Source organism: Taudactylus pleione, unplaced genomic scaffold (genome assembly GCF_031769625.1).
Source record: "Taudactylus pleione unplaced genomic scaffold, aTauple2 ptg000038l, whole genome shotgun sequence".
Taxonomy (NCBI): Eukaryota; Metazoa; Chordata; class Amphibia; order Anura; family Myobatrachidae; genus Taudactylus; species Taudactylus pleione.
In genome coordinates, this window is record NW_028284440.1 from 5,865,858 (window position 1) to 5,892,731 (window position 26,874).

General features: G+C 39.2%; 1 protein-coding gene across 1 annotated transcript in view; it reads left to right on the plus strand.

Moving 5' to 3' along the window:
- TPH2 (tryptophan hydroxylase 2) overlaps window positions 1–11,664 on the plus strand; it is a 420,033-nt gene extending 408,369 nt beyond the window's left edge. Inside the window, exons 10-11 of the mRNA XM_088452471.1 lie at window positions 10,461–10,594; window positions 10,712–11,664. Coding sequence (XP_088308597.1) covers window positions 10,461–10,594; window positions 10,712–10,886 — 309 coding nt within the window. The 3' untranslated portion in view covers window positions 10,887–11,664. The remainder of the gene's footprint in view (window positions 1–10,460; window positions 10,595–10,711) is intronic.
- The last annotated feature ends 15,210 nt before the right edge of the window (window positions 11,665–26,874 follow it).

Genomic DNA, 26,874 nt, shown 5'->3' on the forward strand with positions numbered 1-26,874 from the left:
CCAGTCGGTACGCAGTTTTTGAGCCATTCATTGCATCAGAGTGATATGTTTGTTAATTAAATGTTACTGTTTTACACTATGGGAGGTTTCTATTTTGATTTTTTCCCTATCTTATTTGGATAAAAGTAGATTTCTGGAACTACATCCAGCTGACCTACAAGAATATTAGATGTACTGTAAGTAGGGGTGTAAATAATTCTCCATATCTCCTACTGATTTACACATGCAAAAATTCTGTTTAGGAAAACATCTTATTGGAGGAAGAGTCTAAGAGTGGACATATTTAGACCACCACAAATGAACAGTTGGAAAATATCTAAGTTACCCTGATATAGCTGCTTGTTTATCTTTTTTTATTGTATAATGATGTTTTAACCAGGGATGACCTAGAATATGGGGAACAAGGAGACTATTGATCAGGAAGAAGGTTCTTCAGAAAGTAGGGCCAAACAAACAAAAAACAAAAACAGGTCTGATGCCTGATTTTACAATCAAGTAGAGAGTTACTGTCAAGGTCACAAACCAGAATAACTGGAGTTATCTTTGAAGAGGGAATTTTCAGGGTCTCTGTGAGACCAATGTCCAAGAAATTTCTGGCTGTGCACCATCCAGAAATGCTGAACCTCAGCAGTCTGTGTGTGTTAACATTAATCTGGTCAGGAATCATGAGAGAGTTTCTGGAAGAGCTCAACTGAAAGCCTAAATGGACCTCTTCCTTATATCTTGGCCTTGGTCTTTTCCCAACTTATTAGGACAAGTGCAAGCCAAATGATCTTTGCCTCCCCAATAGAGTCAAAAGCCCAAAAAGCATCTTCTGGCATTTTCTTCTAGGGAAAATATGCCCCAAACTGCATTGGCTCATGGGAATAAATTGTTACTGAAGAAGATTAGGAAACGGTCACTCTTTCTCCATCTCCCTTGCGTAATACACCTGTCAATCTTTATTGCAGGCTGCATGAGCTTCTACAAAGAATTTGGAACAGGAAGCCAGGACAGACCCCCCCAGAAGTAATCATGCTGCAGCTGGAGGGCTGCACATAGAGAAATAGCCCAGGAAGGCATCCTGGCTGCTTAGTAACAGCTGGGACCATAAAGGAACTCAATCTGTTTGGACAGGCCAATTCGAATTGAGATAAAGAGCCAGGTCATTCCATTTACTGTCAGCAGACCAGTGTCTTAATTCAGAACAGTATTGCTCTGCTGTTTTTATGACCCTGCTTGAATGTGCATAAATGAGACTTAGCGGAAGTGGCCCGGTCAGGGTCATCCTAAAGTACACCTAAAGCCTCAGAGAAATCTTCACAAACCATAATGCAGGGTGATCAGGATTTAAACTGAAGGCCCATGTCTGTTGGTCCCCCTGTAAGAAATTATGATTCCTACCCTCTGTTGCTTATACCCTGGGGAGAGAGGTATCAGCTGAAAGTTTAGTTTACAGCCCTCTTTAAAGTCTGAAAAAAGCTTCCAGGGTCCAGCTAAGTGATCTGGAAGATGTAACTTTTACATACAGGCTCAATTACTGATATATGAGTTGCAAGAGTCGAGCTAAGAATCTCTTCTTGAGCAGCTATGCATAGAAATAAATCTTGAACCACCTGAGACAGGCTCTGTATCTGATTAACAGTCATATGAGCAGGGTTAGGTGGAGCAGCTTCCATAATGATTTTGGAGTCCTATTGCAGATAATATTTTTGACCAGTTATAATATTATGCCACACCCAGGAAATGTTATGGCTCACTCTAGAAATCACATTAGAGATGAATACTATCACCAGTTCTTCGATGTCACCAGGACTTAACTAAGGATAGTTGGAGCCTAAGTAAAGAGTTAGGCAGGAGTAGGAGACAGACACTACGTAACTTGAGACAGGAATATACAAGTATACTGCTAGCAGCAGTGAGGTGGAGTACAAAGCTGACAGGTATACAGTATAACACAGACAGGAATCAAGTGAGCAATACAAAGACAAGGTGAATAATATTGAGAAGAATGCCGACTGGAATTCAATGTAGACAGAGACCAAAGTCACAGCAGGAGCATGACAGACAACTCTCCCTTTTACCAGAAGCAGGGGCCAATAAGATTATCCCAGCCAGGACAGACCCCCCCAGAATTAATCATGCTGCAGCAGGAGGGCTGCATATAGAGAAATAGCCCAGGAAGAGTCCTGGCTGCTTAGTAAAGGCTGGGACCATAAAGCAGTGCAGCCACTGTAGAGACCTGGCTGCCAAGCAACAGCTGGAATGCAAGAGGCCAGTGGGAGCCAGGCTGCTGGATTATGGCCAGGATGAAGGCAGGTAATGTGAGCAGTCATGAATGTGGTGGCTCATAGCACTGTGCATTCGTGATGACACCTTTCACTGTGTTGCATGTCCCAGTGGGAGACAGTAGTCTCCCAATATTACCAACACCCACAATTCTTGCCAGCATCCCTATACAGCTACCTGGTCAACAGATACACTCACCAGCTGTTGAGTTGTATATCATCCTGCTCTGCTCAAACTATGCTCCATCAAACCAGTGTATAACATTGAGTACAGCTGTATCTCATATAATGCCAATAAAACCACTCCACTGGATAAGCAATTGGGCTGTTTGTAGTCTCAGGCCATCGGTTGGTGTGTACTGGATCTCTGCTACACCTACAAACCTGTTCACATATACACCTATTTGATGACTTGTTTTATCTCTCTCACAAAGTCTATGATGTTTATAACATGAATATACAATACAGTACAATATGTGATGTTGTAGTAGTGTGAATGTGGTATATATCCCTGTAAATATTACAAGGCGTAGAATAAAATAAGGAATATATTTCATAGGTCGGTTGAATAAATTTTCTGAAAGTAGGTATTGGAAGAATTGCCGAAAAGTTATTATTTCTTTTAAACATTTCACTGTTCCCCCTAAAATTCCTATAAATTTAAATAACACTTAAAAAGTTTCTTACACAACTATAATACCAAAACAAAGAAAAAATTTCCCAAAAAACAGTGACAAAGCAAAACCTATGCAAAGTAGGAACATTAAAGATGGTACCCACTGTGGTGGAAATTTGGTAAAGACTTCTGGCAGCAAAGAGGATAAATTATACCCACCAACATTCCTTGGGATAAATGTACTAACCTTTGGAGAGAGATAAAGTGAAGAGCGATAAAGTACCAACTAATCAACTCCTAACTGCCATTTTGCAAACACAGCCTGTAACATGACAGCTAGGAGCTGATTGGTTGATAATTTATCTCTCTCCACTCTATCTCTCTTCAAAACTTAGTACATCTCCCGTAAGTCCCAATTACAGCAGATAGTTTTTCTACCTAAGAAAAAAACATTTTTTCCATTTAATTTTGATTTTGAAAAGATAACAGCACTTTGTACTGTAGCTACATTTCCTTCCCATTATAGTCTATGTAAATTGCGGGTTCTTATCACATATGCATTTCTTTACCTAAAAAACTGGTGTTTTGACAGCACAGCTTTCTGTTGAAAGCATTGTTACATTATTGTGCTTGTAATATCCATGTACACAATATTCACCAAGCACTCTGGAGTATTTTTTTACTTAATTTGCCATGAAATATTGACTGAAAAGCAGCACATTGATTTAATAAAGGAAAATAAAAAGTGTATTTCAATAGGACCTTAAAAGCAAGAAAGAAAATAACCAAAGAAATAAGCAAACAAATATCAGGTTTGCAGACAAAAGACTTTCAAATATAAACACGTATAAAAAAAATTATACTTCAAGTGACAAAAGCTTTAGGATTTCTTCAAAGACAGACCATAAATACACAATTATTTTGAAATCCTTTGTTATGTTGCAGGTACTGGCTTAAGGGCATAGTCAGAATTGAAGTACTGGTTGAAAGACTGTATGCCACTGCAATCTAAAATCATTCTTAACCTGAGAAGAACAAATAGTAACTGTGGTGTATTACCCCAGGAAATAAAATCATAAATTCTAGACTTTGGTAGTTGATCATCACAAAGTAGACAGTATCTTTCAAGTTCCCAGTAATATTAAAGATCTATAGTTCATAAAGCATAATCACCATTTTACAAGGCAACAAGACCCATTATCCAAGGAACAATATGGCACATATCACTTTTTAGTGACAGAGGTTTAGCTACAGGTACTCTATAATAAAGAATCATTCTGCGGACAATTTTCAGTGCTGCCAAGAGGCAGGTATTAGTTGCCTTTCAGCATTCTGTGGATACATTTGAAAGTACGTGGAAAAATTTGTTTGTGAAATAATATAGAAATTTGCCAGTGGTGGGTATTATGTGAACATTTCCCTCTGCTTTTGTTTTTTTATCTAAGCTCTGGCAATAATTTATATGCATGTGCAGTACGTGTAAGCATACAAATTCTGCAGTTATACTTTTATGTAGTATCCTGCAGTGAGGGATGCTTTTTATATTTCATATGTAACACAAATGGAGATGACACCATCTGCATAGGTGATCAGCTGACAAGAGATGACGGCATACATTATAGATGATTGATGCTTTTTTATGAATTGACTGTTGTTCCTGGATATGTGAATCATATAACAACATGATTTCTACTAGAATAGGCCATAGCACATCTGTAGTTTAAGCATTTGCATTAATAATGAATATTTATAATGCATACATATAAGCAATATACAGTATTATCACTATGGAAGTTGTATAATAAGCTGAAATAAGAAGCATTTTAAATCATGTGTTAACCTTTATTAAAGTATTCCAATTTCAATTAGATATGCCCCAATGATTCTCTTATCTAATGGAGTACAGTACATATGTTTTCATCTTTAGATTATCATATTCAGATTACTGTCCCTGGTTGCTACAGGAAACCATCTACCTCAACATGGCAGTGTTGTGTTTGGACTGATTTCTTTCCACAATGTGTCAGTCACCCATTGTCATCTCACTTGAAACAATCTGGATTTACAAGAGCAAAATAATCTACTTTTTTAACTTGAGACACTACACTGTTTTGCTGCTAAGGATGAGTCTGAGTTGTCTTCAACAAATATTGTGTGACAGCTCTACTGTGTTACAACAATGTAACATTCATGTAGTACAACCATGCGTGAGGTGTTTCATTTTCTGAATGCTCACTGGGACCAAGAGTCTTCTTTGATATTAATTGACATAATTTGTTTTTACATTGCTTAGAAACGAGCAAGAAAAAATTCTCAATATTACCTCAGGTCGGAAACTGCAGCTGTTTTGGTTGCTTTGTGTTTTACTCTAGAGAATTGTCTGAGATGTACATTAATATGTTAAAATTGTATTTAGGACTTTGCATACAGGGAACAAAAACAGTTTGAGAAAAATCTTGAGAAAAAGAGAAATACCAGTACAACAATGGAAGCAAAACATATGTTGAAATAGGCAGAGAACTGATTAATGATACTTTTTGGATGCTTGAAAACATATTTATACCCAGAAAATGTGTTCCCGCATGTATTCAATATAACTAACAACAATCAAATATTGTAGCAATTGAATAGAATTTGCATTATTTCTAAAGTACTGCATTATATAGCATATTTAAAAATGTCTTTTAATTTTATATATCAAATCCTAATATTTTTTTTAATCAATTTATAGCAATATTCTAAAAAACAGAAGCTATACAATACTATACCTGTGCATGTTGCTATACTGTAACTGTTACCATGTACAGTCTTCCATTTTATCTCAGGGACATGTCATATACTTCAGCATGATTTATCACAGACCTGACACAGTGACCTAAATTTTAGAATCCCCTATATCACTGTACATTTGCTACAACTAGTAAGAGCATCATTAAGGAAGTCCAGCAAAACACTGCTTTGATTTCAGCTATTACAGTATGAGTTGAAACCACAGCCAAGTGTGTCCTGTTTCTGTTGATTTAAAGGTGCTGTAATATTACAGTTGCAGTCAGTTAATTAAATATTTTTCAATGTTGCACAGTAAATTGGTATAATAAATGATTTCTCTTTAATAAGTAATTCTTACCAGATTAACATTTTGGGTTATAGGGGATGCTAGTATGATTGCAGGGTGATTTACCAACATTTAGGTGTCCAAAGAATATACTTTGAAAGTGAAAAGATAAGGAAATAGATTTGATAACCACAAAAAATTACATTTCCACCACTTCAAATAGAAAGAAGTCTAATTCAGCTTACATCTAATGCTGGACATACACTCTACAATTATCTGTCAGATATCTGTCAGATCTGTCTGGTGGGAAGGAAAATTGGTCCGTTTTCTAGTGTTTGGGAGCAAATTTCTATTGTTATTTGCTCCCATACATTACCAGGTTTTCATTCCAACCAGCCAGATTGGACAGATATCTGACAGATAATTTCATAGTGTATGCCCAGCATAAGTTAGAGCTCGACTGGATTCAATTAGAGTCCAAGAAGTTATTTACTTTATGGAGGTAATGGGATCTTAATTAGAGATGTGCGTTTGGTTTAACTCGGATTTACTCAAATATGTTGGGATCTGAAAAATGGCATCATATTGGCTATCCAGTTGTCACATGCTTTGGATAGCCAATAAGACAAATCCGAACTAATAGGAACTTGCAATAATTTGGCGATAAGAACCGAATAAAACCGAACCTGCACATCTCTAATCTTAATACATGTTTAGCCACTTTTACTTATCTTATAGAAACAGTGACATATTCAATGTTGAGATATTATTATTTATATCCTTTAAAAGTGGCAAAATATTTTGCTGAACTTTACATTGAGGCAATCATAATGCATACAAGTTATGCACAATGTCATGAAACAGAAGGTAAAGGCATATAAGATGTATAAGAGAAGGGGAGATTTTTAGCATACATTCTGGTGTAGTAATCATTTTATTAGCTGTAGCGCTCAATATGTAGTATGTCCACTCTTATGTCTATGCAGTATGTTAGCTCTCACTTTCACATGTCTAATGGTTTTTCTAGCAAACATCTACCTTATACTGTATATGTAATATATATGTAATAGTATGATAATGGTTATATGCAGTGGCGGAACTAGAAAGTGGTGGGCCCAGGTGCAAGAATATGCTTCGGACCCCCCTATGCAGTGCCCCAAGTAGTGGTCCCTCTATGCAGTGCCCCATATACAGTGCCCCCAGTAGTGGTACCCCTATGCAGTGCCCCCAGTAGTGCCCCATATACAGTGCCCCCAGTAGTGATCCCCCTATGCAGTTCCCCAAATAGTAGTCCCCCTATGCATTACCCCCAGTAGTAGTCCCCCCTATACAGTGCCCCCAGTAGTAGTCCCCCCTATGCATTACCTCCAGTAGCAGTTCCCCCTATACAGTGCCCCCAGTAGTAGTCCCCCCTATGCATTGCCCACTGTAGTAGTCCCCCCTATACAGTGCCCCAGTAGCGGCCACCGCCTCTGTTCATTGTCTGACTCTCATTGGCTGTCTGACTCTCATTGGCTGCTATAACAAACACCACCACCACCGCTGGTGGCGGCGTATTTGTTACTATGTAGTGTGGACCACTCTCACTGCGGTCTACACTACACTTAAATACTGTGGGGCCCGGGGTACACTGGCGGCGGGTGCAGTGGCGCTGTTGGATGCAGGCGCTATGGGCCCCTGCATCACAGCAGGCCCCAGAGCAAGCTACCGACTGCACCGCCACTAGTTCCACCACTGATTATATGTGCTAGCTTGCTCCTTGTTAGTTCCACCGGAAGTCAGATCCTAAATATGTTATATTTATTGGTCACACACATGTAAGTCCAGGTTGCAACAGATCAGGGCTGTAACTAGGGGTGTGTGAGCGGTGCAGCCACACAGAGCACAGCGCTCTTTGGGCAGTACCGCCGCTCACACACAGCTCCTGCAGGGTGCCAGAAGCTCTGCAGCAGTGCCGCTTGGAGCATCCTTAGGTCACAAAGCTGCCCTTACAGCACCCTAGAGGATGCATCGGGCACTGCTGTAATCATTCGCTCCCAGCGCTGGGTGCAGGCCATGCTCCATCCATGTGATGTCTGCACTGGGTGCCGAGAGCACTAGCTACGGCACTGTAATAAATAAATGTCTTTAAAAGGCAAAAACAACAAGTCTCATTCAATCATTTTATATGGGGCCTTGTGCCTTCACCAAACAATAAAAGCACATTTTTAAAATATTAGTATTTGTGTAGTCTGGTTCTGATTGATACTTTCACAGGAGTACCCCACATGTTTGTCCCCCACAGGCTAGGAGTGCCAGTGTCCTTTCCACACTGGGCATTAAAATGTATTTACATTACTCTTTTTATTTTACCCAAATTTAAATTGATAGATAATACGTCAAGAAGGAGATGATAAATAATGACTTATTTAGTATGACCTGCCAAGATACACTTACAGCATATCTTGATGCTCTTTAATCCTTGATATGGCTGCATTTTTACACACTATTTCGGATGGTGCATATTTTAAGATATGTCCAAACTGCTTACAGTTAAATTTTTCAGCCTTTACTTTAGGTGTTCATTTGAGCCAAAACACATTTAAATGAGGCCTAATAGGTTGGGGTATCCACGGGATGTATTTGACATCCCAGTGATCGGAATGCTTTTGCTCAAAATACTGGTTTCAGAATCCTGACAGTAGTTGGAATCTCAGCACCAGGATCCCAAATGCTGGCATCCGACAGTAAGTATTAGGGTTAAGGGGAGGGTTAGGTTTATGGTTAGGGGTTAGGTACTAGGGGGAGGGTTAGGGTTTGGCTGTAGTGGGGAGGGTTAGGGTTAGGCTGCGGAGGGCAAGGTAACGGTTAGGCTGCGGTGGGGAGGGTTAGGGTTAGGCTGCAGGAAAGATGGGTTAGGGGGAGGGTCAGGTGTTAGGGTTAGGCAACTTACCTTTAGGCATTGGGATTCTGACTGTTGGGATGCCATTATTGGTATTCTGACCACCGGCATCCCGACCGCCAGCATCCCGTACCCAACCCACATGCACTATAGTTTTCGACTAACTGTATAATGACTAAATTACAGATCTACATTGAGTTCTAATGCTTTAATTTACTCACTGTATAATGAAGCTATTTTAATATAGTTTGACTCCTCACACCTTAACAAAGCAGCCCATAGCTGTGAAACATATGTTCGAGATTAGCAGACTGTCTATATGTTTTACTTGATCTAACATCCTACTTACACATTCAATAATTCATGCTTTCACTTCAGCGGTCAGCCTTCTAATGCACATAGAGCCGCAGGTCAGTTTAGTCTATAAACTATTGGTTTTTTAGAGACTGAGATCCTGGCTACAACATTATGTTTTTGCCCTGAGTAATACTAGTGTTATTTATGATCACTGGTTTATGTACATTATTTATTCATACTATGTTGAAATAATGGCTACAGTGATCATTTGATAAATATTTTTGGACATTTTAAAGGCATAAATAAAAGACAACTTTTGCACATACTGTTCAGGTTAGACTCATTTTGTATTTCCTTAATAACTAATGTTTGTTGTATTATTGTAAAATAACTCTTTAGAGTCAAAAACTCCCTATGAGTTATCAACCCATCAACAACAATGTAAAACACCAATGAATTTGGTTGTCCTCTGTACTGTATATTTGTCTCACTCAAATTAAACTTCACACACACACACTTTAAAAATAAGGATATTATAATATAGGAATAATTGCTTATATAAGGGGATCCTCATATATGTGTGTTATACCTTCACTGATAATTACGCATCCCACTATGAAATGCTTCTAAAATGTAACGTCACAGCACTCAAAATAAATGATATTTTTCTAATGGTTAAATTATGGCAAAATAATTAACCAACAGTGAGTGATCACCTCTTGACAGGGCCGTAACTAGGGTAGTGCGACCTGTGCCATGGCACACTGCACCGCAAGGCAGGGGGCGCTGTTTGGGCCTGTCAATTTTCCTGTTTATTATCCTTCTCACTTGTAGTTTCCTCTTTTTTTATCCCCAGCATCTCCTGGCCTCCCCTATCTCTTCCCTGGCCCTTCCCCATGAGGCCATGGCCCTTTTTCAGGTGCACTGTCTTATGTCCCTATTTAAAAAATGGGGTGAGGGGGCTCCAATGCTCTCTCTGGCACAGGGCACCAACAAGTCTAGTTACGGCTCTGCCTTCTGATAATGTCTAATTATCCTAAAGCCATGAAACACTTTCTGTGCACTGTACCCTGGCTTTAAATGAGTTTTGTGAGACCACTTTCAAAGACTGATCAGCAGCCTACTGCACACTGAAAGCGGATTTATCAAACAATAACTGAAATCACAATAGAAATAAAATGCTTTTATGTTAAAATGAAATTAAATATTTTGAATCATCATATCTTCAAAATGTAAGCTCACCTTCTTATATGCTAAACCTAGAACAAGTGACTTGTGAGATTTATTTCCCTTTATTTCCTGAAGCCCTGTTTTAAAAGGTGTGTTTGGTTTCTCTTTTTGCAGCATGCCTTGTCTGACAAAGCTACTGTGAAAACGTTTGATCCAAAGACAACTTGCTTGCAAGAATGTATTATCACTACCTTTCAGGATTTGTACTTTGTGTCAGAAAGCTTTGATGAAGCCAAGGAAAAGATGAGGTACATTTAGTTATTAAGGAAAGAGAGAGAGAAAAAAAAGAGGAAACTATAGAGAACATTTCTGACTATTGATATGATCCTAAAGTGCATTTTTAACTTTGTCTTTTAATCCTTTAGAGAGTTTGCAAAGTCAATCAACCGACCCTTCTCGGTCTACTTCAATCCTTACACCCAGAGTGTTCAAATCCTTAAGGACACCAGGAGTATTGAAAATGTTGTGCAAGACTTGCGGAGCGACTTAAACACAGTGTGTGATGCTTTAACAAAAATGAATAAATATTTGGGGATATGATGTTTGTTCTCTGTAGACGCCAATAGCATATTCAGGTCCTTTTCAAATTAAGTCATAATATCTATAACAAGTAATGTATTACTCATTTACTCATCTGCTGCAATATACCACACATACATACAAATACACTTACAAACACACATGTAGAATACTGCACACACATACGTGTGTGTGTGTATATGTGTATATATATATATATATATATACACACTCACCAAACACACAGCTTCAGTGTTTGTTTTTCAGTCTGTGCAAATTATTTGTTAAATGTTTAAAAATGTAGAACATGGGGGCATATGTATCAAAGCTCGGTGTGAGATAAAATTGTGAAATATATATCACCAACCAATCAGCTCCAAACTATCACTTCTTAAACAGCCTGCAAAATGTAAGTTAGAAGCTGATTGGTTGGTGATATATATCTATCTCACATCAAGCTTTGATACATATGCCCCTTAATGTGTAGAATATATCCTTCCTGTACTGAATAATCCCCCCCATTAGGAAAAAAAATAACTTTAAGTTGTTTACTTTCTGTAGAAATTATTTTTCTGTATATCTTTCTGTTCAGCAGTAACACTCATGGCTGTTGTTCTCAGCTTATCCATCATTCTCAATCAGATTCCAAGTAAAAACAGCTGGAAAATCAATTTGAATAAAAATGCTTAGCTGTATTTTTATTTGCCATAAAACGAGCAAAGACTTTTCTGCTTTCCAGCTAGTATTGGGACACAAAACAAACACACTTATTTTTCCTGTTTGAAAATTCATGAAATAGAAGCACAATATTGTTGGTACAGTATTATTGCTTAAATAAGTAAGTCACTGTGAAGTGCTGATCTAGTTGTTCGATATCTGTCTGAATATAACTGATTAGCCTTGTCCTGACTGTGTGAGATCTTGTAACACAGATTAAACTATGTAAAAGCTTTACTTCACTGAGGCTACAGAAGTTGTTTCATGATAAGTGATACATTGTACAGTTTTTGAAAAATGAAATTATTTATTTAAAACAAGTTCAAGTGTTGCAGATATTCTTGTGCAACCTATTACCCCTTTTCCACCAAAAATCTGTGTCCAAACCCTGTTTTCGAACATGGTACCAGCTCATGTTAGAGCTGGATCAGACCCCGTTTACATTGCACCTTGGACCCGGGTTATTCCCAAGTCGCCCGGTTTACACTGAACCCGGGTCTGCCTTGCAAAACCTTTTGTATGTCATTAGAAATGTTTTTTTTTTCAGGCTCACAAAGATGAGGTAATAAAAAGTGGGTGGTGACTGCTCACTGAAGCTCCAATCAGCAGCTTTTTTGCGTAACCATGGATAACCATACACCACATCTTTACCCAGGACCATCCCGGGTAAGGGTACCCAGGTTGGATTCCCTGGTCACTCGACCTGGGTTATTTTTAATACCCCTTTACACCAAGCCATGACCCGGGTCGACCCGGCAATAACCCGCGTTATTTGGGCAGTGGAAAAGGGGTATAAGTTTCATATATGGTTTCCCACTGTTCTGTTAAGAAGAAAACCCACAAAGAAGGAAGCTATGGGAACAAGTCCATAGGCCTATAGGTGACCTATCCCTATAGCATCAAACATATCCCATTCACATGGGAAGCAATGGAAAACAGAGGATAAATAATTTACAGATGTTGAGTTAAGAAATTCAAAGATATTCAGCATAAATTTTGGGACCATACTGTGTATTCCATTGATGACGGCTTTATGCATGCCCATAGTGATGATTGGTCCCTAGGTGTGGACAATGTTCCTGGGTTTTCACTCTTCATTTTTCAGTAATGGAAATGTGTACAAAATGCTTGTGTTGTATTATCAAGTATGTAGTGTCCTATGCTGTACATATAGTATTATAATTGTGACTAGACCTCATTGTCAAAAGCAATAGCAGCATTAATGTATAGACTTTGTGAATCTGCTTCTCAACACAGTAAATATGTCATAAACAGCTGCCGTGGTATATTTGATGACAAAGATGCAATGAATGAATTGTTCTATTCAATACATATTACTAGCTAATATCTGTGCAGTCTCCCTTTAGAGTTTCAGGTGCCTTTTAAATAAGTTATTGACATATGTGATATTTTACCAGTAAAATGTATATTATAGCATTACAGAATTTGTAGTGGTTACAAAATACAAGGAAAAAAATAATCATCCACTCAAGCCAAAGATTATGATACAAAACTACCAATTTCCTCAATTGTGTTTTGGGTACATTATTAAATATTCATTCAAGTGAACGCGGCAAATCATTTTTTTTTCATTTGAAGTATGGATTTTCTTGTATGACTCTGATAATAATAAATGTTGACTTACCATGAGCTAAATAAATTATTTATTTGTTGTTAATGTTTACTGTCAATCTTATCATTGGAATGCTGCCACAGGAAAATGTCTGACTGAGATTTTGCTACTGTGTCCTACAGAGCAAGCAATGCATTCCACAAAAATAATCCTGATTTACTAAAAAGCAAATCATGTCTCCTGCAGTACATTTTCACTGTTTTTTGTGAAAATACACCTGATTGTAAGTTACGTTCATAGATACACTATTGCTATTTGTCCCTATTTGTACACTTTTATTTTGAAACCTGTCAGCATCAGCATACACTTAATCCAGCCTGATACTAGGTGCTATAGATTCATTTGGAAACGGGCATATTTACGATCCTGCACAACTATGCAAAGCCAGCATTTCTGTCAACACGCCCTCAGCGAATATTGCTTATGTGAAAATGTCCTGTTACAGCCCAGTTATGCCCCTTTATCAAAAGTAGAGATGAGACTGAACTGTGTATGGCTCTGCTCAGTGGCAAATGCAGGATTTCTAGAGAGGGGTTTCCAAATGCTTCATTTTAAAGCAAGTGTGGCCAGTCCAACTAGCTATAATATATGTCATACAAAGGTATGTAACAATTCTGACATATACAGGACCAGCAATCACTGTATGCCATTATATACGGTAGTATGGCCACCCTGGCTGAGCTGAATGTTTTTTGTTTTTATTTCAGATGTGGGCTGCATTCCAGATCATTTGTGCAAGTTTGCTAATCTGGGAGGGAGGTGGGGGCAGAAAAAGAACCTTGCACTGCTCTGAACAGAGATATACAGAATGGTCTCCTTATGTACAGGATAGTGTATTATTATGCATTATTAATAATTGACCCTATAGATGGTCTATATCAGTGCACCCTTAACAGTGCATGTTTTCCAGATATCCTAGTTTGTGCACAAGTATATTCAGGTGGTGCTAATTATTTAATTTGTGACACTGAGGGGATCTTAAAAACATGCAACTTTAGTATTATATGCTATATCTATTGTGGTCATCATGTTGAGGGCTAGGGAGGGGTTTTCCAGGCAACCGGAACCCCACCTGCATTTGCCTATGCTGCTCACCCCTCAGTTGCATATGCTTGGTACCGCAGTTTGAGCAGATGCACTCGGCAAATGGACTTGCTTTTTACTGCACCAAATAATGTAATAAAAATATCCAAACACACACAAGTGACATGTAAAAAGCAAAGTCCTGATGTTTCATCATTCTCATAATTAACATATCATTGAGGCTGTTGTAAGCGGTATTTTAAGAGAAAAAAAAAGTTTGAAAGAAAGAGTGGAAGTTGGCATGACTTTGAAGTGTCAGTTTAATTCTTTCCACCATGTAAATATCCCATTAGACTCTCACTCCCTCAAAACAATGAAGATGAATTTTGCAGGCAGTTCCCAAGGCACACAAGTTGGATAAATAGGTGTATTTGCACAAAATGACAAGTTACTTTATGCGCACCTGCATCTGCACTTTCACAAATTATCCTTTATTTGTATGTTTAGCGTGTATACGTTAACATGCAATATTACCAAGTAGTGTATCTAATGTAGGCTAGTTTACATAGGTAACACATTGCTCCCCAAATGATGTTGAACTACTGCTTTCATTTAAAAACATGCTGGCAAGACTAGTAGCCTAAATTGGCCTAGTGCATTAAAAATACAATCTAAGCAAGTCATATGGAAATATGACTACTGTACATGCACAGTTATTCAGCATCAAGACATTAATCTCCCTCAGAATTTTGATTACCATAGACACATGTTAATTTTTGCCAGAATTTGCATAACGTAGACACTATACGCACACCTTTACTCTTCTTTACATTAAAATTCTGCAGATGTATGACAGTTATTTCTACCGTGTAGTCCTTCTACAGATGTTATGTTGTGCCACAAATATAATACCTCCATTCTTGTATCATTAAGATGTAGATGTAATCAGTCAAGCTGCATGATTGCCTATGCAAATGAATGTATAAATTAATATATTCCAAAATAGGGATGAATAAATGAACATATAAGAAGTAATGAATCAACAAATATTCATGTATGAATGTTACCACGCACTCTAAATATTTATGTAAATTAGTATTTTTTATTACAATGCAGATACACATTAAGGGATGGGGACGATCAGTATAAATATTAAAAATATCTTTTGATATGCTGAAATATATTGATATATGCATTTCTTATACCTGTCTATCTGATGGTGCATTGCTGATAAAAACAATCGTCAAAATGCAGTGGCAAACACAGGATTTCCAGAGGGGGGGTTTCCAAATGCTTGATTTTAGAGCGAGTGTGGCCAGTCCATGAAGAGGTCATAATTAGCACTTATCCAGCTTTAATATGTTACATACAAAGTATATTGTGTGTCATAATTCCAGCATATACAAGACCAGCGATCACAATAAGCCATTAGATGTGGCAGTAGGACCATCCTGTCTGAGAAGAATGTTTTTATTTCAGATGTGGGCATCATTCCAGAGCATTGGGGCAAGTCCGGGAGTCTGAGGGAGCAGCTGAAGAACCTAGCACTGCCCTGGACATATATGTACATACTGGTCTCCTTATGTACTGGATAGTGTATTATTATACAGTATTACTAATTAATCCTATTGATGGTCTATAGCAGTGCACCCCTAACAGTCCATGTTTTCCACATCTCCTAGTTGGTGCACAGGTATATTTATTACTGGCTGACACATTTTAAAAGATCCACAGGTGGTGCTAATCATTTCATTTGTGGTACTGAGTAGAACATGCAGCACTAGTAACGTTGTATTATATTACTATTTCTATTGTGGTCATGGTGTGTGCTGGGGATGGGGGTTTCCAGGCAGACGGAACCCCCCCCTGCGTTTGCCTATGAAATGTATTATACCATCATGAGCTTCATACAAGCTTTTACTTTTTTGATTTTTGTGAACAACTTCTATTGACAGTTTTTGCCACACCTCCCCCTATATGTGACATGCCTTGGAATGCAAATACAGTGACCCTGGTACTCATAAGAGGGTGATGGACACTGTTTGGGAACACAAGTATTTATGCAAGCAGTAATGTGCAGAATTACATCTTCCCTTCTTCTTTCTTCTATTCCTTTCCCTATTTCACCAGTCTCACCCTGTTTTAAGCCTGTTTCTCCAGTCTCTGACTATTCTTCCCCTATTCCTCCAATCTCCCCCTACCTGTATATCTGTCACTCTCCTAACATTTTGATGTCCTGTAGTCATGAGAACATGGCTCTCACTGCAGTTACATGATGTCCAGTAATACACTCATATGAGCAATTGCTCTCAATTGTTTATTCAAAAGTGAAGTTTACAATTTCTCAGTGCACATTCACATTAAAAACAAGAAGTAAACAGATCTAGCATATTACTTTCTTTAATCCACATAAAAAAACAAAATACAAAATATGGGGATGTACTTATTATACCTATAATCGGGATGCGGGCTGCCAAAATCCTTGCGCCGGTATCCCGAACAGTGGACAGAAGACTGGTGCCTGAATCTCGACATCAGTGGAGATGCTGATGCCGGAATCCAGACCATAAGTATAATGTGCGCCGTTAGCTGTTACCTATGGGGACAGAGTTAGGTTTAGGAACCCCGGGTGGTTAGGGATAGCCTGCGGGAGGGCGGAGGTTAGGGGTAGGCTGCGGACAGGGGAGGTTAGGGTTAGGCACTAAGGAGGAGGGTTAGGTTTAGGCACTAAGGGGGGGGGTTTAGGTGTAGCCACTAACTGGGAGGGTTAGGGATTACGGTGGATTACGGGAGGGTTATGGTTAGGATGTAAAAAAGGAGAGTTAGGGTTAGAGGGTTAAGGGGAGAGGGTTAGGATACTTACCTAGCCCCTGTCGGAATATCGAGCATCGGGATGCTGCTGTCGGTCTTTTGACAGCCAGCATCCCATACCAAACCCCAAAATATGCCCACGCATGACATCCGATAAAATGTATATATAATTATACAAGCTACTCACCCCGGCTTTGCACGGGAGCAATTTCATCTCGCCAAACCCCCTGCATCTCACCACAACTCCTGTTAGTGAGTGACACTTGGATTTTGTGCTACTGAAGGATCCTTGCTGGAATTTGAAGCATACTTAGGATTGAGTAAATTGTGTTACTTGGCCCAATCAACAAACATCTAAGTATTTTTGCCCCAAGCTTTCTTAAATCATACCCACTGACATTCAGGTCCCTTCTTCCAGGAGGAAGCTGAATGACGAAGCGCTACTGTGGGGGCGTGATGTGGCAAAAAATGGGCGTGGTGATGATGTATTATTAAGGGTGGGACCGGGGAGTGACCACACGATCGCGTCATTGTGGCCATGCACCCTCTTCACAATGCCAAGTTTAATGGCAATGTGAAGGAGGCAGGGGACAGTGCCATGATGAAGCAATTCAATGCAAATCATTTCACAGCCACCCCGCAGTGGGGATAAATGTATTGGGATGCAGGGGGAGACTCCCGCCATCCCAAGAGAGTAGGCATGTATGACTTAAATACAACTGGCACAAAGAGAAAAGATGGTTACTGTCTACCCTGAATGGATGTTCCAAATGTGCTGGTCATGTGAAAACATATTAGTAATAAAGCTATTAATTAAAAAAGGTTAAAGAACTAGAGTGTCAATGTGGAAACTAGAAGTACCACATACAGGGTTCTATTATATAACACAAAGTTTATACTATATTTGCTTATATGTACAGAAACCATCAGACCGCTATAGATACACTTCAGTGAGCATCTACAGAATATTTGAATAGAATCATGAATCCCAGTGTCTCAAAACCTTTTGCAGCAAAACATAACAGAGATCCCTGTAGTTTACAACTGACTGGAATAGAACATATACAATTAACAACAAAGGTGGTGGTGATTGACATAAACATTGTGTTGACAAGACACCTTTTGAATTTACAAAATGAATTCCTTGTTTCCAAATGCCCTCAATGAAGTGACTTAATTAGATAATTTCACTAATGAATTTAGGTGTTTTATGTTTGGTGAGATCATTTATTTAATTAATCAAAAAATCAACAAGTACTTTATTGGCTTGCTACAATGTATCGATACTGTATAGTGCAGTTCTTTCTAGGTTTGTCAGGTTTATTAAAAAATAAATGTTTCTCTAATTTTACTAAATATTTGAAGATATAAAAAATATTTGATTTTAATGATTTGGAGCTCCCATATTAATTAATTCAAAGTTTTTTTAAATGCTGCTCTCTTATTGGGGAGGCAGTGACTTATCCTGTCAGTATAGATGTTATTCATTTGCTATACACTTTACTTATATATTGTCTAGGGATTTCTGTGACAAGTGTTATTACAGAATGTACCACTAATTAAATAACATTAATACCCCTTTTACACAAGAGTTAAAACCCGGGTTATTACAGGGTTGACCCGGGTAGCTCCTTGGTGTAAAAGGGGATTGGGTTGGATTCCTGGGTGGAGTGACCCGGTAATCCAACCCAGGTAACTTGCAGGGTTTAACATGGGAATAACCTGTGAAAGCCTGCAGTGTAAACGGCATGATCTGGGTCACAGTGACCTGGATCGTGCCGCATGCCGGCCTATTGGCCGGCTTCAGTTGCTCTTGGAGATGATGTCATCTCCAAACATCCCCTTCAATGCCGGAAAAACCAGGTCTCTGCAGAACAGGCTCCGGTGTGAACGGCGCCAACTTGGGAATATCCTGGGTCGGCGCCGGGGGAAATTCCGGGTCTGATTCGGATTGGAACCCTGTTCCAACCTCCGAGTCAGACCCGGAATTTCGGTATAAAAGCGGTATTAGTAAGCTCTAAAAGACTGGAGCAGTTGAAATATTGGGTGTTGTTTCATGTAAATTACATATTTGTATAAAGTTGTCTGTAACATTGGTTACACCAGATTAAATTGTATATGTTTGAGAATAGCTGCTACTAATTATATTCGCTTTCCTGAGCTAAATTTGACATAGTTTTTTTACTAATGAAATGTATTGACTTTCGAGTGGGCTGGACTTAGTAACAATGTCACTTTTTAAAAGTATCTTTCTTATAGTGAGATCATTTTCATAAATAAATTGTCTTAAAAATTAAAAATATACAGTGAAAGTCTATAACCTCTTAATGCTTTATGTCATCTATGTACTACTAGACAGAGTAATAACAATATTAAATTCTAATAAAAAACAACTGGCATTAAATTTGGTAATCAATTTATTGATAATAAATAACTATGACACAGATTGTGGCAAGGGGAAATCTAACAGATCAGACTACCACTCTGAGGCCCTGCAATCCAACAATAGCCTTCCATATGCCCAATGGTCCAAGAATGGTGTTTGCCTTCTCCTTCCTATCATGCATAATTGATGACCTAACTGGTAGAGTGGTTTTGCTTTCCCCTGGATATGATCTACAGTAAGTCAGCAAATGCTCTTCTGTGAAGGAGAGTATACCACCATTAGCATGGCATCAATTCTGATCTGACACTCACTTCCACCACAGCACGGTGCCCTCCAAAAGCCACAGCACTGCCACCATACACAACAAAAACTATGTTCTCAGTCAAGTGGACACCATCTGGCTGACAAGGCTGACTCTAATGGACAAGAATTTGATAATGGCACCATTAATCTTCTTGTAACACCTTCTCTACGGACAGGTAATGCTAGGTGTGGTGCAATAGATTGTTTTTTTTACATACACTCGGTTTCTAGTTCGTCCAGGAGTCTTCCAAAATATTCAAAGCAAATACAGGCAAATAAATTGAACAATTGGGTGAATTTATTCACACATTACAATTTCACAAATGAGCAAATTTGCACAATAAGTGAACACATCAACAATTTAAATTGCAGCAATATGCATACATCAGACTACAGTAAATACATTCTGTTCCCAATGGGATTTTATTAACCTGGAATGGAACGCTTCTTTCTTTAGGCTGAAATGAATAGTGTTAGGACAGATATGCAACACAACAAATAATACTCGCAATACATCAATTGCACATGAAACACCCTCACTCAACATTAGTTCTGAACCTAGTCTATCACCCAGGATTACTGCGTGCAAGTAATGGTCTTAGGAACTCTCAATTTCCCTTAAAGTCTGGCCAGTACCCCTTGCGTTGGTGCATGTTTGAATTAATGCTGTTTTGATACTATGGGGTAAATTTACTAAAGGTCGATTTGGATTCGATTTTGCTTTTGGGTATTTACTAAAGGCCAAATCGAATGTAAAATTGGACTTCAAATCGAATTTTGAGTCAAATTGGCCTCAAATCGACCATCAGAAAAACATTGGTACTTTTACATAGCCTAACACACAAAACCCTTATTTACTATCATTCAATTTGAAATCGACCTCAAAATCAGACTTCAAATCGAACTTCAAATCCCCAATACAATAGACCTGCTTCATGCTTTCGATTTGAGCATGAGCAGGTCGGATTGACACAGATACATGTAGAGATCAGTGAGATGCCTGCATGTTTTTGACTGAATAAAGTATTTAACAGTTAAAATGAAGAAAAAAATTGACGTGAGGTCCCCCACAATTCAGAACCAGCCCCGGACTGCTGAAACCGACTTCTGGTTGATTAAGTAAAGGGAAAAAATGATGTAGGGTCTCCCTGTACTCAGTACAACCAGCACTGGGCTATGGGAAGCAGGGCTGGTTCTGGATTTACAGGGAAAAATTTGCATAGGGTCTCCCTGTAAATCCAGAACCAGCCCTGCTTCTCATAGCCCAGTGCTGGTTGTACTGAGTACAGGGAGACCCTACATCATTTTTTCCCTGTACTTAGTCAACCAGAACTAGGTTTCAGCAGTCCGGGGCTGGTTCTGTCTTGGGGGGTGACCTCACGGTTTTTTTAATATAAATTTTAACTCTTTAAACACTTTTTCAAGGCAGATACACGCAGGCATCTCACTGATGTCTGCATGTATCTGTGAGAACGAACTGCTCATGCTGAAAGTGAAAGCATGAAGCAGTTCTAACGTGTTGGAGATTTGCAGTTCGTTTTGAATGGTGATTTGCCATTTGACTTGGATATGAATATGCCAAATTGAAAAGCAAATCACTGTTCAAAACTGACTCAAATCGAATTTGTTTTGCAAATCGCAAAACAAATCGAATAATAGTAAATGCAGTGAAAAAACGGTTTTCAAAGAATTCGATTTGAGAAGAGGTAAATCACTCCTCAAATCACCCTGCAAATCGACCTTTGGTAAATTTACCCCTATATCTCCCTGATGCCTGGCGATAGTTGTGAGTGCTGCACCTACACTTGGTGCTGTCCCTTATGCTGACTCTGACACTGGGCCTGATTCAGACCCGGTTACAAGCGGGTCTCGTACCAAAGGGGGCGTGCTGTCAATGTTGAGTGACAGCACACCCCCTTTGGTGGGCGGGCCGGGGGGGGTGGCTGCCCAGACGGAGGCCTACCGTCTGGGGGTGGCCCCATTGACATCACAAGTGATGTCAGTGGGAGAGCTTTTGACTCTCTTTGAGCCAAAAGCTCTCTGGGGCTTGTGGCCACGAGACCATACCACAAGGGTCTCATCGCAAGCCCAATGGTCGTGATGGTCTTGATCATTGCGACCATCATCATGGCCACTTGGTCACCCACAGCTACGCGAGCGGCCAGGAGGCTGTTCTAAAAAGAAAAAAAGACCGGCCCACTCTGTCAGAGCGTCAGGCTCTGAATCAGGGCCACTGACACTGTTGCAAGCCCGGGCCTGTGGATTCCTTTATGTAGACTGTAGCTGTCCCTGAAGAAGACTGATTCTGATCCTGTGGTAATTAACTTTCAATCATAGTCGATGCAGTTTTTGTTTACTGCACAATAAATAATGCTGCACTCAGAGGGATCTGAGGAATCCTGATAATGGTTACCTTGTATGCAGGTGGTTAACTCTAACTGCAGGGTATGTCTAATGCAGGCTCTGTTAATGCTGAGTGTTTGTATTTAATTTATACTCCTGTTTAGAAGTTCCCAGTGCTGACAGGCTGGAATAAATTAAGGCCCTCATTCAGAGCCGTACGCTCTGAGCAGAGCCAAAAGCACTCCTGGGCTTGTGGCAGCGAGACCCTACCGCAGGGTCTCGTCGCAAGCCCGATGGTCGCGATGGTTTTGACCCGGTTGCTATCAGCCATCCTCTTGCTGCTGCCGATGTTTGCTAATCTGCACATGCGCAAACTACTCATAGCGATCGGGAAGTGCTCGCTCACCCGGCAAAGACAGCCCAGTATAATGAGTGACAGGAGAGGCCATTTGTGGGTGGTAATAGGGGCAGTCAGGTAAAAACGGTGCAGTGGAGGTGCGAACGCAGGAATGCCTGAGTGTTTCAACGCCGTTTCAGAGGCATGCATAATTAACATGCAGCGTCATTGTACATGTCACCTGCAGTTTTTTTACACTGAAATGCTTGCTGTGCTAGTGGTAGCCCAGGGTCTACCACAAGCTCTGCGATCGTTTCCGATAGTCCTCGATGTACCAATGTTTTTCAGCACTTCCTGGAAATGACGTGGGCTACTAGGTGGCTCACCATATTCTAATGGGTGTCTGCCTACACAAAGTGATTGCTCACTAAGACATGGTGGGCGTGCTTATGCTTTGGTGAGCGATCACTTCCCATGGCGTCACTTTGAAAAATTTGCATACACATCTAGCGAGCATACGCAGATAGCAACCGGGTCTGAATCAGGCCCTTAGTCTCATTGGGATTGTTTTTTTAAAAGTGTTTTCCATGTTTCTGATTTGTTTCTATTCACAGTTATATTCTGTAATCAACCAATCAATAAATCAATTATTAATTAATAAATTAATCAATCATTCAATCAATCCCTTTACCTGGCTTCCACTAATACTACAACCTCTATTTACCCATGCTGGCCTCGGGCCCTGATCTAATTCTGGATTAATGAAAACATTCTATAGCATCATAAAGTTTATAATAAACTGCCATGTTATCTGTCACTGCAGTGTACTATTTTTCCTAGATGTGCTACATTTTTTTTTTAAATTGCCATGTGTTTGTGCCGTTGTTCTGTCACTTAATTTAGCAAGTCAGCTCACTGCAGCATTTAGACAATAGAGTGAAAACTGAAAACAATATTGTGAGGTGGTCAAAATTGCATGGAAATTACTGAAAATTAATGTTATTAATGTTAATAATACCATAGGAACAAAAACAGGCCCAAATTACACGATTTTAGCTGTTTTCTATAAATTTTTAAATAAATCCAGATTCAAAAACAAAAATTAAAACACTTGAGGGTGTTTTTGGCAAAACCAAAACCTTTGAGGGTGTTATGGACTAAACTGAAACCAAAACACAGGTGCCTGCTCATATCTCTAATTGTAACCTGAGGTACATTATTTAGTTTCTCAGTCTTCAGCAGTTGTTTTCATAATCACAGGTAGTCTTAGTTTTTTTGAAGATAGCTGTCAGGAAAGAGACAGATTTTTAAACTACTGCAATAGATAAAAAATGCCTCTAACCATATAAATACCAGTTGCATTGATCTATGACACACGGCAGTGTCAAAAGAGGGTAAGCACAGCGTATCATGGGAAATGTAGTGCAATCCATCATGGAACACAAAAAGTAAATGAGTATGAATTACAACATCATAACAGAGATATAACTACAGCTGCGTACACACTATACGATGTATGACCCAGCCACGGTACAATACATCATATGGCCTGTACAAACTGTATGATCCAGTGTATGATAGTGTTATGTGTCATTACATATGCTGCATGTAACAGCACAGCATTATTCATTGCATCGTCCCATCTGTTGTGCAGAACAGCAGAAGGGACAATGCGATGAATGACCATCATGAATGAGTGATTGGACATACACACTATACGATGTGTATAATATATCATTCTGAACCCATTGGTACGATATATCGTATAATGTGTACCTAGGCCCTCATTCAGAGCCGCTCGTTAGCGGCAGTACGCTCGTTCCGAGCGATGTTTGCACATCCGCGCATGCGTACGGTTTTTAGTACGCATGCGCGAACCAGTCAGTGCGGCCAAAAATCGTTTGTACGCTATATAGCGAGTGCCTGCTATTTTGAGTGACAGAATGAGGCGTATGTGGGTGGCAACAGGGGAAGGTGCTTGAAAATGGGGAGTGGAGATCCGAACGCAGGCGTGCTTAAAGGTCAAAACGGGCGTATTATGGGTGTGCATAATTAATACAGCAGCGTCATTGACCACGTCACTGGGTTATTTTATAGCCAGAACTGCTCGCAAATTTGTGGTAGCAAACACCAACCACAAGAATAGTGAGCAGTTCATACGCTGGTCGATGTACTCGATTAATCTAATAAATAGCGGACATGACGTATGGTGCGAGTGGCCAGGGGGCGTTTTTAACAAATAAACGAGCGTATGTTTTGCTCGCTCGTTCAGACTTAGAGGTGTGAACAGACTGCAATTTGCGAACGGATCATTTGAATAGCCACCCCTTGTTTTTGAACGAACGACCGCAAATAGCGAACGGCTCTGAATCAGGCCCCTAGCTTTAGTATCATGTCTCAGACATACTATGTAAAAATATCCTGACCGGGGTGTAGCCCCTTTGTGGGCAACATAGCAAAATTTTAAAGGAGCCCGCGCTCCAATGCTTCTAGAGCGACACCTCTCTCCATATCGGTTGTCCATTTTATGCCCCATAGTTGTGCTCTAGTTAATGTTATGCACCATAGAAATGCCCTTATTAATGTTATGCACCATAGAAGTGGCTAGTTCACATGCCACATTGTAGTGCTCAAAAAATGAGAGCATTTTTTATCAAAAAGGGCAAAAAAATTAAACGCAAAAATAAAACAAATAAAGCGGGCACTCTTCAAAGAAAAAAATAATAGTAATAAGTATTTGTTATATGAAAGTATTAAAATAATTTTTTTTTAAAAAGTATAAATTGGAGATAGTCCATTTTAGATGGTCTATTTTAAAGATATAATTTTTTCATTTGTGAACCAATAGTACATCTAAAAAAAAACGCCACTGACCTATTATATATTAATACTATATTGAAAATTCACTTCAATGGATTTGTACATTTTTGTTGTATTATGTTGATCTAGAAAATTTGTTAAGTGAGGAACATCTCTGTTTGCTTCCACTTAGAGTAAATTACTAATATAGATATTTATATTTTTTAAACTTTCATATAACAAAAACTTATTACTATTATTTTTTCTTTGAAGACTGCCCCCCAAAAATGGTTGTTCTGTTTGTCATGGCTGCATCTTTGCACTCAGTGGTGTTGAGAAGTTATGCTAGTGCTGCAGCAGCTGTAATTTGTTCATCATTTGCATCTCTAATCTGAGTAAAGAGATACAACATTGGTCACACTCGGCTGCACCATGAAATTTCTGAGCAACCCTATGGCTGACTGTCAATCACTCTGATCACCATTGGTAAACAATTGTAAAACATGCACTATACTACTCAAATGTTTGTGCAGTACAAAAAACATTGGCCAACTGCGTAAACATTGGCTTAGCATTCACCTCTGAATGCTATGGAGTGATAATATATAGAGCTAAAACACATATTGATATTTTAATATCTCAAGAAGATACTAAGTAGATTTGATTCTTTACATTTTTGGGGGGCATGTGCCTTAAATCTAAAAATCGATTTAGACTCAAGTGCAAATCCAAAGTCACCACACTGTGGTAGCTTAGGCAGCCAGTCCATAATTCTATACTTGAGAGCAGATACCTGGTGTCCAAAATCACTGAGCAACAGGTTTATCCAAGGTCTTATTTTGGAGACAGATATAACTTCGGTGATTCATCATCCTGTCCTTAATGTTAAGTATGGTTATGCCTATATCGGCTAGACCTCAAGGACAGGTCAACATATAGACCACATGGTCCATAGTACAGTGTAATTTGTACCAAATCTTGATCATCTTCCCACCGTGTGGGTGGGTAAAGGTAGAGCCAGTTAACATTGACTGAAAGTAGTGTAATCCACACACTTTAAATAACCAGTTTTGGGAGAGATCAACCAAGTCTAGGTATTATCCACTTTAGGATGGAGCATCAGACACATCTGATGTAGGCTAGGACCATAATGGTAAGCCATCAAATGAGTTTTCTTGCTCATAGTCCTCAAAACTGGGTCTGTAGAAATGAGAGGCCAGTTTTTAAAAAAAAACATTTGCGCACTGAATCATGCGTGATATCTGGTACATCAATTTTCCCAGAAGATTGGAATTGCTGCCCTGCTTTTGTGAGGCACCTCTAAGTAGTGGTTTTAGAATATACCCATTGACTGAAGCATTGCTTCATGTCAGAGATCTGTTGCTCAGCATCTTCCGATGTATATAGTATGGTACTGAAGGACACTAAGAAACTAGGACATCTGCAGACTTTTCAGAAAGTGTATTACATTCAGAAGGTTTTCTGTACAGGCTGGTACTGAGTCTTTTTCCTTCAAGGTACTTAGTAAGATCAAGGAAGTCCATACAAATGTCATCAACAGTAAAAGTGAACCTGATCTTATTCTCAAGTGAGTTGAGATCATTAAACAAAGCTACCAACAGGGCCAGATTAAGGCTTGTGGGTGCCCTGGGGCAAC